The sequence below is a fragment of the Myotis myotis genome, unplaced genomic scaffold, assembly GCF_014108235.1.
Source record: "Myotis myotis isolate mMyoMyo1 unplaced genomic scaffold, mMyoMyo1.p scaffold_m19_p_16, whole genome shotgun sequence".
Classification (NCBI taxonomy): Eukaryota; Metazoa; Chordata; class Mammalia; order Chiroptera; family Vespertilionidae; genus Myotis; species Myotis myotis.
The window spans coordinates 19974086-19989971 of NW_023416320.1; the positions used below are offsets into that span (position 1 = coordinate 19974086).

Sequence of the window (15886 nt, forward strand, 5' to 3'; positions counted from 1 at the left end):
GACAGAAGGGCAAGTTACCTTAAAAGCTTGAGAGACAGAGGTAAGGTCTCGCTCTAGAGCAGTGGTTCTCAACCTTCTGGACCTTTAAATACAGTTCCTCATATTGTGACCCAACCATAAAATTATTTTCGTTGCTACTTCATAACTGTAATGTTGCTACTGTTATGAATCGTAATGTAAATATCTGATATGCAGGATGGTCTTAGGCGACCCCTGTGAAAGGGTCATACGACCACCAAAGGGGTCGTGACCCACAGGTTGAGAACCGCTGCTCTAGAGCAAAGGGCAGATGTGCCCATTGTAAAAGATTCAATTTTCCTAAGTTCATGATTCCTCTCCTATAGTGCCACCAACTACACATGAAAACATCTTACATTCTTCCTATCGTTCTATGAGACTCTGGCTTGCAGAGCTGACACAAATGGCGATACATTAGGTCCGAACACCTCTGTGCATAATGAACTCCCCTTTGTTTCTGACCCAACTGTCTTGTCCCTTCTACGACCATCAAGTACCTGTGGCAGACAAACTTGTGAACTTGCAAGTTAAGTAAAAGCTCATACTCTTCATAGTTTTTGACATTTGCTGAGCAACCTTGAACCTCGGTTTCATATTGTTGTGAAATTGAAAAGCGATGATGCTTATAATATCTTAGTACACTCTAAGTGCACAAATAAATGGTAGCTAAGCGTAGTCACAGAAATAGCACCAGCAGCAGAAACAGCAGTAGTAACAGTGTAATAGCAGCAGGGGTAGTATTACTGTTAGCAGCAGCATTAAAGGAAGCTAACATTGAAAGCATGTCATACATGTCAGATATTTTACTAAGGGGCAGGTATAGATATCTCATTTAATCCTCACAATAAAGGAACAGCTGGCGCTGGTTGTTTTCTCTCCCCGGTCAAAAGAGATAAATGTGAGATAAAGCTCACGGGGTTGATGATTGCCTGAGATAGCTCACATGGTAAAAGTCAGAGCTGGGATAAGAAGGTAGCTGTGTCTTATTTCCAAGGGTTTCTCTTGCAGGCATTTGTGGTGACATGTTTAAGAGTAAACTACAAAGTCATTTAGATGAGCAGGTGGACATTCCTCCATCCCATCTGTAGAGGAATTACAGACACTTGTCAAAGCTAAATGAGATACTCATTTGTTTATTAGGAAATATGAAGCCCAGAGAGAAAACAGTCTGTGCCCGGTATTTCTGTGGACACAATTCATCCAGGAATTCAGCTAATGTTGAACTTGTTCTATCCTCTAGTCCAGCCGTGGGCAAACTACGGCCCGCAGGCCGGACCTGGCCCGTTTGAAATGAATAAAACTAAAAAAAAAAAAAAAAAAGACCGTACCCTTTTATGTAATGATGTTTACTTTGAATTTATATTAGTTCACACAAACACTCCATCCATGCTTTTGTTCCGGCCCTCCCGTCCAGTTTAAGAACCCACTGTGGCCCTCGAGTCAAAAAGTTTGCCCACCCCTGCTCTAGTCTCTGTACTTTGAACCTTTGTCCATACTATATAATAAAAGGCTAATATGCAAATTTTCCCCTCAAGAGTTCGGCTGCTTGCTATGACATTCAGTGACCACCAGGGGGCGGCTCAGAATGAAGGAAGGCCCTGGCTGGCAGCCGGCAGCTGGGGAACAAAAGCCCTGATCAGCCCTGATGGCCAGCCAGGCCTAGGGACCCTACCCGTGCACGAATTCCATGCATCAGGCCTCTAGTATTACTATATTATAGTGTTTTCCCCATAATACAAATAATGTTCATCAGTATTGATAAGAAACTATACAGCATTCTTAATTTCATAATTTCCTCTGCTAAGTTCTCTACCAGAAATCTTTAAAAGATTCACAAATCCAGTCAATATTTCAAAATTTAAAAAAACATGACTTTGACAGTCTAATTATATTTCTGAACATCATGAGTTCCATATTTTTCTAATATAAATACGAAGACACATACACACAATGTATGTAGAAATATATATATAAATATAAATGTATTTACTATCTCATTTTTAAAATAGTCTTTCCTTAGCAAGCATTTTTTCTTAACTTGTCATCTAGTATATGATATGTATATATAATTTTAAGCTTCAAATATTATAAAAGAAACGGTTGGCAAATGTCAATCATGTTTTGCAAATATAATCTCTGACTGCAACTCTTACTTTCAAAATGATTTTATTGTGTCAAATATTCAACCAGCATAAAAATTAACATTGTGTTTCTCCTTACCTCTACAGATGGGTACAGGAAAATCCCATGAGGCTGTATTAACTGTATTGGCTATACACGTGAGTTGAGGGTGGCCATCCAGGATATATCCAGTTACACAGCCGTAGCGGATCTTGTCCCCAACGTCAAATCTTGTACCATATAATACACCTTTGGGTGGGACTCCTGGGTTTCCACAAGAGCTACTCTGTAATTCTGTAGAAGACAGGGAAAGGAGAGTTTACAGTTATTTTAATACATGTTTAAATGTTTTAGATTTGTAAAAATGTAGATCAAGATGTATCCTATGCTTTTAAGAGGAGTCACACAAGAAGTATTCCATTTGAATAAAGGGAACAGAGAAAATTGGGAAAGGAACCAGATTTTATTGAACAAATGTCATTTTTTTGAGCTAAAAAATTTAGATATTTTATATTGCTTAGTCTTTGCTTAGTCTTTGCAGTAATGCTAAAATCAGCACTACTCATATTGTACATATAATTAAAGCAAATTAATACCATTTACTTTGCTTCTTTAAAGTTACATTTTACTAACATGGTAATAAACAAGTCAAGTAACATTAATATCTCTCCTTACTGATACTTGTACTTAAACCTGAATCATGAGCATTCATCTGAAAAAAATACACATATGGATGGAAATTTTTTTTCACTTGAAAATATAGTGCAGTAAAAATGAACACATCTTTGAAGTTAGAGATTGGGCTAGAATTCCAGCTCTATTATTTGTTTAACCTGGAATTATAATAAGAATTGTAATAAGTATATAAAGTTGTGAAGTTTTAATTAGATCAATATGCAAAATATCTGGAAAGTGCCCAATATAGCAGAATAATTTTCCTACTGTCATATTTTATTAGTTGATGATTAAAAATATGAGTATACAAATATGAAATATTTAAAGTAATATTCACTTCAAACAAAAATACAATTTCACTTTAAATATAAAGTAATGGAAAGAAATTTATAGAAATACAAATTTATAGAATTTAATGAAGTTAGAGGAGAATTTTTGCCTTATGTTATTTTCTAAATTTTCTAATTTATAAAATTATATTACTTTTATTCTATAAGTCATAACCAATAGGAATAAAAAAGTAATGTATCAATGCACTAAAAAGTATTCCAGTTTGAGTAAAGCCTAAAGCCTAGTTAATAGTTTTTTGCAAATGTAAGTTCCTACCAGAAACTTTGTTTGGACAATCATGCTATAATTAGGTAAGTAATTAATATTAAGGGAAGCTGGATAAAAAATTTATAAAAATTCTGTACTGTTTTCACAAATTACCTGAAAATATGTAATTAATGCAAAATAAAATGTTAATCAAGACATTGCAAGGCAAAAATGAAGTACCTTTACATTTTTCTTTAATATTCATCCCATTTGTGCAGTTAGTAAATTCCATGCATTATTTTATTTTAAACAAAATAATTATTAGCCACTATAATATTGAAAATATTAATAACAATATTAAATAAACATCAAAATTAAATTTTTTTCATAATATGAAGTTGCAACTTTACAAAAGCAATGGTCATATATGGATAAGAAATGTATACAGAACTAAACTTTTGTATTTTTACCCACAATAGGCTTTTAGTTCCTTTAGGAATGTTTATTTTTTAGACTCAAACCTAGAAAAGAATATAACTAATACCAATTAAATATCAATGTTTTTTTATAAATAATGGGCAATTTCCTTATGCTTCCTTAGCATGTAATGATAATCATAAATATTTTTAAATACTGGTAACCAAGTTTAATCATTTCTAATATTCTACCTTACTATTTTTTCCAGGCATATGCTATAAGTTAATTTTCAGTGAAATTTAAAACATATTTCTTTTGTGTGAATTTTAGCAATTCTTTACAAAATAAATTTGAAATTAATAGTTAATTTTGAAACAATTATTTTTTTGGCAAATTCATTTGATTAAAAAATGAGATATTTGCTGCAGGAAATGGTGAAGTTATAATCAGTTTTGATAACCTGACTAACAATTCAATCCCTTGAACATAGTATTAACAAAGAAAATACTTTTAATGAAAATACCATTTGTGGCCTTAGAATCCATAAAGTTCTTTCCTTCTCACCCCCCTAAATAATAATTAAGGTCAGTACTTCAATTATCAAAAAGTTATATATTTAGGAGGAAAAGCAGATTCCAAATTACTTCAGAGGAAGTAGTTAGGTGGAGAAATAAAAGGATAGAGAGAGAGGAAAGCTCTAAATAGTTGTTATGTTCATATTTAACTTGGACTTAAATGAACAAATAAACATTATCCACAACAAAGTATCTAAAAGCAAAAATGGAACACAAATGAATTGAGTCAATAAATGAATAATAACACTGGTTGAAATCTTAATGAATTGCCCTAATCTGCCTGTGGCTGAATTATTTCAAAACCAATAGACAGATAAGAATATTCAGGCTGTTTCGAAAGAAACTAAAATAAATGAATAACTCAATAAACATATCTGGTTCTCACCTTCAGGTAATTACTGCTTTTGATTGCCCTTGTTTTTGACCTTCATAAGAACAACTAACATCATCCTCTGTTAACTGAGTAACCCATGAAGACAGTTATTAAGATGCTCCACACTCAAGATTAATAGATTCCAATTCCATATCCATTGTTCATGGATTCTATTTTCAGTACTCTTCCAACCCTTTAATTTGGGATTGCTCTCTAAGCTCTCTATGTCCATTTTAACATGCAGTGCCAAGAAGGATGTGCTATAAACTGAAGGAATTATATAATCCACCATCAAAAAATGTTTTATTCTGATTGAATATTCACATTAGTCTTGATCTTTAAAAAAAAAAGTGCTGATTATCTGAATTTTTAAATGAAATTAGCTTTTTTATTAAAAAGAGTTTTGGAGCCGAAACAGGTTTGGCTCAGTGGATAGAGCGTCGACCTGCGGACTGAGGGGTCCCAGGTTCGATTCCGGTCAAGGGCGTGTACCTGGGTTGCGGGCATATCCCCAGTAGGAGATGTGCAGGAGGCAGCTGATCAATGTTTCTCTCTCATCAATGTTTCTAACTCTCTATCTCTCTCCCTTCCTCTCTGTAAAAAATCAATAAAATATATTTTTTAAAAAAAAAGAGTTTTGGAATAGCTAAGTTAGACTAACTTTTAGGCCATGTCTCTACCAGCTAGCAAGAGTTTGAATTTCAGCCCAGTCCATGTGGCTCAGTAGGTAGAACACTGTCCCTTGCACCAAGAGGTTGCCAGTTTGAATTCCCGGTCAAGGTACATGCCTACGTTGCTGGCTTCAACCCTAGTAGCGAGTGTGCAGGAGGCAGCCGATTGATGTTTCCCTCTCTCTCCCTTCTCCTATAAATAAATAAATAAATAAATAAATAAATAAATAAATAAATAAATAAATAAATAAATAAATAAATAAATAAATAAATAAAATCATATTTTTCATAAGAGTTTGAATTTCATGTCAGGAAGAGAATGACAGATACCATATGCTTTGGCTTGTATGTTGAATCTAAAAACAACATAGAAACAGACTCACAGATACAGAGAACAGACGGACAGTTGTCTTTCAGAGGGGAGGGGAGGTTGGGGAAGCTGAGTAAAAATGGTGAAGGGATTAAGCAATACAAATTGGTAGTTACAGAACAGTCACAGAGGTGTAGGTTGCAGCATCGGGAATATAGTCTATAATGTCATGATGACTATGTACGGGGCCAGGTGGGTACTTGAAGCAGCTGGGGGATCACTCTGTAAAAGTACGTAATTTTCTAACCACTCTGCTATACATCTGCAACTAATGCAGAATAATAATGAATCTAAACTAACTGAAAAATTAAATAACAGTTTGAATTTCAGGAGAAAAGGAAGACATACTCTACCATACTCAGTAAAGCAGATTATAAACCAATCATTAATATGCACGTTATTGTCCTAGCCAGTTTTCTCAGTGGTTAGAGCAACAGTACAAGGACTGAAGGGTTGAGGGCTATATTCCCGTCAAGGGCACATACTTCACTTGTGGGCTCAAATCCCTGGCCCCCGTTGGGGTGTGTGTGGGAGGCAACCAATCAATGTGTCTGTATCATATTCATTCTCTCTCTCTCTCTCTCTCTCTCTCTCTCTCTCTCTCTCTCTCTCTCTCTCTCCCTCTTTCTCTCTCTCTCTCTCTCTCTCCCCCTCTTCTCCCTCCCTTCTATTCTCTCTAAAAGTCAACAGAGAAAATAATCTCCAGTGAGGATTAACATAAAACAACAACAACAAAAAAAAAACATGTTATTTACAATAAGTAGTGATTTTAACTATTCTAAAATCATTAAGGGAAATAGAAATTTAAGATTTCTCCTAGAATCCATCAGATGTACATGCAAGATAACCACATTGTGCTTGCCATTTCAATTCATTTCTAAAGCAAATAATTACATCTAAAAGCAGAATTGTCAAATAGACTATTTTCTTCTTTCATCAAAGATGTCACTAATATGTTGATCAAAGGTTTCGGTGATAGGATCTGACAAATTATTATCTGATATTCATTCCTTAAGCAAGGATGAAAGTGGGGTTGAGTGTGATTGGGGGAGGGGGAGTACCTAAAGTTTCACCATGCTGTTGCTGAGCATTGGATCTATATTTTTTTTCTATTTCTTCTTCTTTTTTCATTTATTTCTTATTAAGGTATTACATATTTGTCCTTTATTTTTTAATGCAATAATAAATATATGAAAGAATCTCCCCATGTACTGCAGCCTTACTTGAAGTAATTATTGGAATCTATCTCATGAGATAAAGTTTATAGATAAAAGAGAAATACTTAGACAGTTTAGTGAATTGAGAAGATTACTGGAAAACATGTCTGAAGATTTTACATTCAAAACACTTCTCTGAAAATGGCAGAGACCCTCTATGTAAGCTTACTTCTCTATCCATAGTATATGATTGAGTAAATTAAAACTCATTTGGGTGTGTGTTTTATGAAGAGATGTGTATTTTATATAATCTGTCTTCTCATAGATATTGCAATTATCAGCAAATAATATGAAGACATTCTGGCAACATAAACTATTCTAAAGTGTAAAATATTGTTGATGCATCAAAAAAATTACTTGAAAAGACCCAAGAAAAACAACAAATCCAATTGAGTTATATAGAGGTTATAGTTGGGTGACACTTGTCAATATCAGTTAAACGGAAATATAATTACTGTACTTGGTAAGTGATAGGACTAATTTATTCATGAGAAGCTCTTGAGGGTTACTATTAACATTGCTCTGCGATGTGCACAAGTTAAAACAACATCACCTTCTTTGCTTTCTAAGAGTTTACAATTTAAGAAAGTTAACAGTCTTAATTTAACTGTTGAGGTCAGCTCTGAGCTATACTGTTTGGGTACATAGACATTCATATTCCCAATTACATTTCATAAAATACCCAACAACATATATGATTCCCCCACTGAATAGAAAGGACATCTTGAGGCTCAGGTAGATGAAGTAACTTTCTCAAGGCCACCCAACAATAAGTGGTAGACTTGTGGCTCAAGCTTAGATGTTTCCAAGTTTAAAGTCTCAGATCATTTTATAATTGCATATTGTTACTCATGAAAAACAGATGTTCTTTTTACAAATGATTATTTAGCAGCTATCATGGGCAATACTCATGGGAACACACATTTGCAAATTACACACATGGTCCTGCCCTCATGGAGTTTATAGCCTGCTGGTGACAAAGGCAATAAATAACTGATTACAGAACAGTAATTATAAGGTGACAAGTGAGATAGATAGATAGGCTGTAACGAAGTTTATGAGTGAGCAAACAATTAGTCTTAATGAAGAGGAAGTCTGAAAAGAATTTCATGATGAAATAAGGTTTAGGCTGAGATCAGAAATAGGATAAGGAGTTAGCTGGATAAGAAACGAGTTAACAAGTATCTTGAAAATTTTAAAATATAAGAATCAAAGTACTATAATAGTTATTAGATTTAACAATATGGGTAGTACAGGTTCTATGAATATGATAGGGTAGAAACTGAATTTTGAGGGGGGAAATCCATAAGGGTTGACCAAAGACAAGTTTATACAGTGAATGCATATACAATGCATAGACTTATGAATAGAAAGAACTATTTATGTCATTTTTTTTCTTTTGGGGGAGATACTGTAAGCTCTTCAGAAGAAAAGAGAAAATAAATTACTGAAATCCATCCAAAATATACATATGAGCAGAGATTTTCCTATGTATGATATATACTGTGTGAGTTTATAAGCTTAATACTAGAATATTGAATATGAATGATTTTAAAATAGATCACCAAAATTAATTTTAAAACAATGAGCAGCCAAAGTAATATATGCATACTATTCAGATATGATACTATCAAGTAGAGCTGTAGATATGATTACATAAAGTAATACAATCTATTCATTTATATACTGAGCAAGCACTCAATACATGGAAGATATTAGCTCATCAAATTGCAACTTTATTATTATTATTTTTATTAAAATATATATTTTATTGATTTTTTACAGAGAGGAAGGGAGAGAGATAGAGAGTTAGAAACATCGATGAGAGAGAAACATCGATCAGCTGCCTCCTGCACATCTCCTACTGGGGATGTGCCCGCAACCCAGGTACATGCCCTTGACCGGAATCGAACCTGGGACCTTTCAGTCCGCAAGCCGACGCTCCATCCACTGAGCCAAACCGGTTTTGGCTGCAACTTTATTATTATAATTAACTTTGCATTTGAGACATCTAAATTAGGTGTGATTAAGTTATAATTTACTAGAGGTAGAGTCATGTCTTCATTAAATGCTAACATACTATGTTATGTCATTCCTGTTGTTTTAAAAATTATTTAAAAATATCAATTTAATCAAGGGTAAATGAGTTAATTATCTAAGTCATATATAAAATTCAAGGGATAATCTCAACTCCTGGTAGAAGATTTGTATAACCAAATTCACAAAGCTTTCCTATAGGTGTCATTAATTCATGCATTCTTTCCTCTACTAGTTGATACCATTTATCAAGCACTATGCCAGGCACTATGATTATAAAAAATATATATTTGATGTACCACAGCCTAAGAAGTTTTCACAGTAGTTTGTTTTGTAGTGTGTGTGTGTTTTTTATAAAGAAAAAAATGTTTAAAATAAAATGTAAATCCTGAAAGAGGGCATATAAAAAGGACTATAGAAGAACAGTGTTTTCATCATGTGTTCCTTGGAGAAATTCAATAAAACTCTACCAAGCGATTTAGAAAGAGTGACTTACTAGTAAACACATTAAAAAAAACTTGGCTCAAAAAAAAAAAATTTGTTAGGAACACATGAATAATTATGAAAGGCAAGATATTTAGCAAAACATCAAGAAGAAAATCTGACCTAGAAAACTGAATGAAAATTGAATGAAAGGAAAAGGAATACCATGACTATAGAATTCAATAATTATTCAGTCAAATAGATGAAGCATAATCCTGCTAAGACCAATTAACAATGCTTTAAAACACTGTAAAATTATATCTACTAAGGGAAGTAAAATCAAGTTGTTTGTACTTCTTACAGAAAATTAATTTCAAGGCTTTATTTCCCAGATGATTAAAATAATTTAGAAAAGCATAACATCAAGTTAAAACAGCTACTACCTCTCATCCTGAGACTTCAAAGCACTTAACAAACTAATACGCTTTTCTATATTTGTTAGTTGTACAAAATGTTATTTTATTACAGATACTGAGTCATTGAGTCATTCCATTTATACAGGATATAAATGGTGTTGCTTAAGATCTCTCTTGGAGACTTTGTTTAGCAAATATTCTGAGATTATTTTGAATCAGTTATTTCATCTATCATGCTCCCATGGACTTTTTATATATAAATTTATATATATATATATATATACATACATATATATATATATATATATATATATATATATATATATATGGACTTTAGTTCCTTTTAAAAAAATTTTATTGATTTCAGAGAGGAAAGGAGAGGGGGAGAGAGATAGAAACATGAATTATGAGATAAAATCATTGATTGGCTGTCTCCACAGCCCCCACTGGGGATAGAGCCTGCAACCTGGGCATGTGCCCTACTAGGAATCCAACTGTGACCTCCTGGTTCATAGATCGATGCTCAACCACTGAGCAACACTGGCCAGGCAAAATTTATATCTTTATACATTTTCTTTTTTGCTCGACAATGACCATATTGAGAATAGGTTTTCTAATTCATCTTTGTGTTTCAAAAATTTAGCATATCACCTGATATAGTATACTGTAAATAAGCAAAAGGATTACTCAATTAATTGATTTATTTCCTTTAATGGAAAAACATAAAAGATGATTATCACACAGAGTTTATTAGATGTTTAGACACAAAATAGAGTGGAATGGTAGAGTATCAGAGAGCTGTAGGTATATCATGAATTAAACTAATGTCAGGATAAGTACTGGACCACATTGGCAACATGTGATCTTGTATTGGTCCAAGCATGTCAAACTCAAAGGTTAAAACGTGCCAAATAAACGAGGCATGCAGCCTGCAAGCCACAAGTTTGACATGCTTGTATGGGTCAAATTACATACTGTGCCATTCAAATATGTCTGTGTTTTTGTTGTTTTATGAAACTACATTAACTGCTATAGACAGTTCCTAATAATGCGCACAGTTCGCAAACTACTGGTTACACCAGGAATCCTCACGGGAATACTAGGGATGGAGCACACACTGGGCCACATTTGCATTTTGAAAGCCATACTGGAACTTTGAAAAGCTTCTTTTTCAGATTTGGCAATCAAAAGGACGAATGTCTGTTACCACTTTTATTCTTTTCACTTAATGAAAGGGAATTCTAACAAACTACTAGTTGCTGGGGGAGAAATGAGAGCAAACCAGCGTTTTCTTAGCTAGCATGCGCAAGAGGAAAATAGCCTGTACACTGACTCACTGACTAGGTGGCGGGGAGAGGGGTCGGGGATGCAAACATATTACCCAGCATTTCAAGCAGTAGGAAGATCAAAGTCTATTGTTACACTTTTCTTTTTTTTCAAATTAAGATAAATCTTCAGGGGGCTGAATATATTTCCAAGTGAAGGAATATAAAGTAGTGCAAGAGTCAGTGTGAAACCAAATACATTAAAAATGTATGCTATCTAGGCAACATGATTCTGTTTTGAAAGTGGGGTGTAGGTACATCTCACAGGCAATAGAGATAAATTTTTCAGAGTCAGTTAGAAAGCAATGATCAGATTCTATGAAGAAAATTCAGTTGCACAAAGGACTAGCAAGTTACTGGATATGTAATTTTGAATATGTGAATAAGAGAAAATTAATGTTCTTTCAATTTCAAATATTTGTGCTCTTTTCTGGCAAAACACATTTTCCCATCTAAAATTAACTGATGAGCCCTAACTGGTTTTGATCAGTGGATATAGTGTCAGCCTGCGGACTGAAGGGCCCCAGGTTCGATTCCAGTCAAGGGCATGTACCTTGGTTGCGGGCACATCCCCAGTAGGGGGTATGTAGGAGGCAGCTGATCAATATTTCTCTCTCATCGATGTTTCTAACTATCTCTCTCCCTTCCTCTCTGTAAAAAATCAATAAAACATTTTTTAAATAAAAATAATAAATAAAATTAACTGATGAAAAACATTTTTGCAAACTATTTAACTACCAATGTAATAAACTATTTTAAAATATGATTATTTAAACCTAACTATACCCTGTGCAGCTACCAGAATATGAACAAAGTATATATTAGCAGCCATTCTCACTTTACAGTTTCTAAAAATGGAATAACGCTGCATCTGGCATGGGTAGCATTTGATAGCTTGATTCCGAATAATAGAAAAAATATGAATAGACTCTCCTCTTCCGGTGACAGAATTGGGACAAGTATCTGTATTAAGACTTTTAGGTAAAAGTAACTTAATTCTTTAAAAAATGGTAAGCTGATTGTGGATAATTTACTAATTATATATTCACCCAATGAGTGAGAGATGCCACTGTATTTCAGCAATTAATTAATCACCAAATAATTATTGAAGCCTGAGGTATAAATATAAAAGGGATATAAAAATAGGACACCAATCCTGTTCTTTTTGAAATTATAACTCATTTAGAAGCATAAGTCATGCACAGTGATCTTCTGGCATTTAAATAATAAAACTGGTTCCATAAGCTAAAAAAAACCAAACAAACAAAAAAACACACAAAACATATACTTTTACAAAAGGAGGGATATTGTATGAGATAAGTAAGATTTTATTTGGAGAGGAGTCAAGAGTAAAATAAATTATATGAATAAAAGCCAGAGAAAAGAATGTACAATATGTGCTCAAGGGCAGAATGCAAAGCGAATAGCTTAAGCAGAATACAATACGTATGAGGAAACACAGAATTAAACTTGAGAAAAGAATGTGAGTTTCACACTTTAGAGCCTTTAAATGAGCTGTTTCAGGATCATGCTGCTATGCAAATTCTGCCAAGGCCAGAATTCTGCCAACCAAAGGCCTCAAAATAAAATGGTTTAAAGAGATAGCAGTGATTTTCAGTATGTGATTCTCTGACTGGTCTAGGCGAGGTTGGATCAGATTATTCCCTCAGGTTATCAAAGACCCCGATTTTTTCCATTTTATTGCTCTATCATCCTGGAGGGCATTGCATTTATATGATGAAGCTGGACTATCAAAAAGTATGAAATCCAGGCTACTGGGAGTTGAATCAGAGGATGTTCAGAGAAAGAAACTTTCCCTCCCTTCCCATTACTCCTGACAAAACCCCTTCTCATTACAACAACCTTCTCAAACCCAGGGTTTCCTGGATAAGCACAGAAGCTTTTGTGTGTGTGTGTGTGTGTGTGTGTGTGTGTGTGTGTGTGTGTGTGTGTTTTCCATTAAGGCCACCTGGAAGGCCCTGGTCCTGTCCTTGAGAAGGTGCTGCCTTGTCTTATATCCTCTGCTGGCCCCTGGCGTTTCCTGGTGAGCAGCTCTTCCTTGCCCATATTCTCTGCAGCAAAATTTGAGGTGTGTGTGGGAAGGGAGACTACCCTTGGGAGTACACAGTTCTTGCAGGTCCTGTGCATGAAAATGGCCTTAAGGATTGAACAACCAAAGGGATCTGGTCAATGAGTTTAGAATTTATTTGGCTAAATGTTCCCTCAAAATCTTATTGGCAACTGGTTTGCTTGCTTCCAGCTATTTTCATGTAGCAGTAAATACTAAGGCCCTATCCAAAACCTGCTTTAACCATTTCTCTTTCTCTTTTCAACCTTTTCAACTGGGACTACCAAGGCTGACCTGAAGTAATGTGCAGGAATGAGATATTCTTTATCTGATCTTTGCCCCAGGGTTGCCCTGAATAAGAAAATAGGAAACTTATCAAGCTTTCTTACCCCCACTGTACAGTAGCAGTTGACTTTTCCAATCCATTTAACCAGGGTTTTAGACTATATTTCCCTAAATCTCTCCTTGAAAAATAGCCAATATATTCCTGGGCTTTTGTCTTTGTTATAAACCCGTTGTTGTCAAAGGCAGCCAAGAACAGGCCACACTCCTTAACAACATTCTTATTAACCTCATCCTTCTGAGCTAAAGCTTCAGTGGTCTGCCATCCACATGGTCATAAACAATAACTTCATCACACTTGCTATAATATGTTTTCTTGCTACGACTCCTAGCCACAAAACAGTAACAAATATCTTAGGTTTTTCTTTCAATGCACCGCTTCTGTTACCAATACTTCATCAATGTCAGAAATAAAAACCAGTTTTCAAAGCGTAAATGGATTTAATAGTTTTTAGGAATAGGTTCTAGGCTGGGCCTTTTGATTAATACAGCATTAGCCCAATAAGGGGATTGCTTCCTTGAGGCCACCTCGGAAATCAAGTTTACCTGGAATCACTGCCACCTTGCCACCATCCCCTGAACAGCAGGAGACTGAAAAGGCGTCAGTTGAAATTACATTTCAAGCATAAGGGCGTTATACCAAGAGGCAACAAATACAACAACTGTGTTTTACTCACAGGAAGCTAGAAAATGCTGGAAGGGGCTGTAGCAAAACATTGAATCTGCAAGACAATTGCCTGTGCCTAGATTCGATGTTTCAGGCTCACACAGGTACATACAGATGTAGTACTTAACTCACGTGCACTCTATGAGCCTTAGAAATGTGATTTTATTTTTAAAATTTTTCCAATTGAAAAATTGTGTAATGGAGAACAAGAGAATGTGTCTGATCAAACTGCCTAATATGCAGGTATTCCCCTTTCACCCTGTTTCAGAAATTATAAATTAATTCTTTCAAAATACCCCTGGATAACCCTTCTAACTCTGCCTACAGAAGTCTAATCTCTCACCTGATGGTCGAGATCCTCCACAACCATACCCCTGTATGCACTGCCTGTATCTCCCTATGCACTCCTACTCGCATGTTCTATTCATCAAATAGTCACTTCCCCCCAAAATGTCACATGTGATCCTGCTTCATAGGTTTACAGCATTTTGAAATATCTCCTATTTCCATCTAAATGTTTCTATACTTGAAGATTTAAACCAATCCCTTTGCATAAAACTTTCCCAAACACTTCAGTCCATAGTATCACCTTTGCTCTAGAACTAAAAGTTTCTATTTTCTATTATATTCATTGATCACTTATTCAAATATTTTATGACATTTCATTTGCCATCTTTTTTAAAAATTCTACATTGTTCTCTATCTTTTAATGTGTAAACCCCTATCTACTCAATTGACTTGTGGCCATAGTCAAGACAGATACTATGGGTTTTTTTGGTGTTTCTTTATTTTTTTTATTAAGTTATTACATATGTGTCCTTATCCCCATGTTACCCCCCCCCCCCTCTGACTCATGCCCTCACCCACCTGTTGTCTGTGTCCATTGGTTAGGCCTATATGCTTGCATACAATTCCTTTGGTTGATCTCTCTTCTTTACCCCCACCCTCCGCTACTTTCCCTCTGAGGTTTGATGGTCTGATCGATGCTTCTCTGTCTCTGGATCTGTTTTTGTTCATCAGTTGACTCAGTGATGCCACTTCTAGAAATATATCCCAAGAAACTAGAAACACCCATTAGAAAGGCTATATGCACCCCTATGTTCATAGCAGCACAATTCACCATAGCTAAGATCTGGGAACAGCCTAAGTGCCCATCAGTAGATGAGTGGATTAAAAAACTGTGGTACATCTACACGATGGAATACTACACTGCGATACTGTGTTTTTCATGTGCATCTTTAAACTCTTTAATTCAGATATACTTGGCTCTTAATATTTATTTGGTTACAGAATTAGCTTAGTTCAAAGAATAATTAGAAAGTTAGAAATACCTAAGAAGTCCAAATTATTTCAGATCTACTTGAGAATTCAATTCCCTTGGGGGGGAAAGGGCCAAAGCCCAGTTGAAGCAAAGGATGATACAATAAACTTTATGGGGACATGAACGGTAGGGAAGTGGAAGCCAGGGCCTTGAGAGTTTCCTGGATGACAAGGAGTGTAATAAATCCACACTATTTCACTCTTCCAAAATAATGCTCAACCTTTCCTCCCTATAGAGCTAGCTCTGAAAACCTGGAAGAGAACTGAAAACTAAAAGATCAAAGGTCTTGATCTAGTTGATCTGCATTCTTGCA

General features: G+C 34.9%; 1 protein-coding gene across 3 annotated transcripts in view; it reads right to left on the minus strand.

Annotated features, from left to right (window-relative positions):
- The window catches only part of CSMD3 (CUB and Sushi multiple domains 3), an 872847-nt gene that overhangs the window by 682513 nt on the left and 174448 nt on the right, over nucleotides 1-15886 (minus strand). For all 3 annotated transcript variants that reach the window (XM_036338167.1, XM_036338166.1, XM_036338165.1), the window contains exon 4: nucleotides 2239-2433. In XM_036338167.1, the coding sequence (XP_036194060.1) occupies nucleotides 2239-2433 (195 nt within the window). The remainder of the gene's footprint in view (nucleotides 1-2238; nucleotides 2434-15886) is intronic.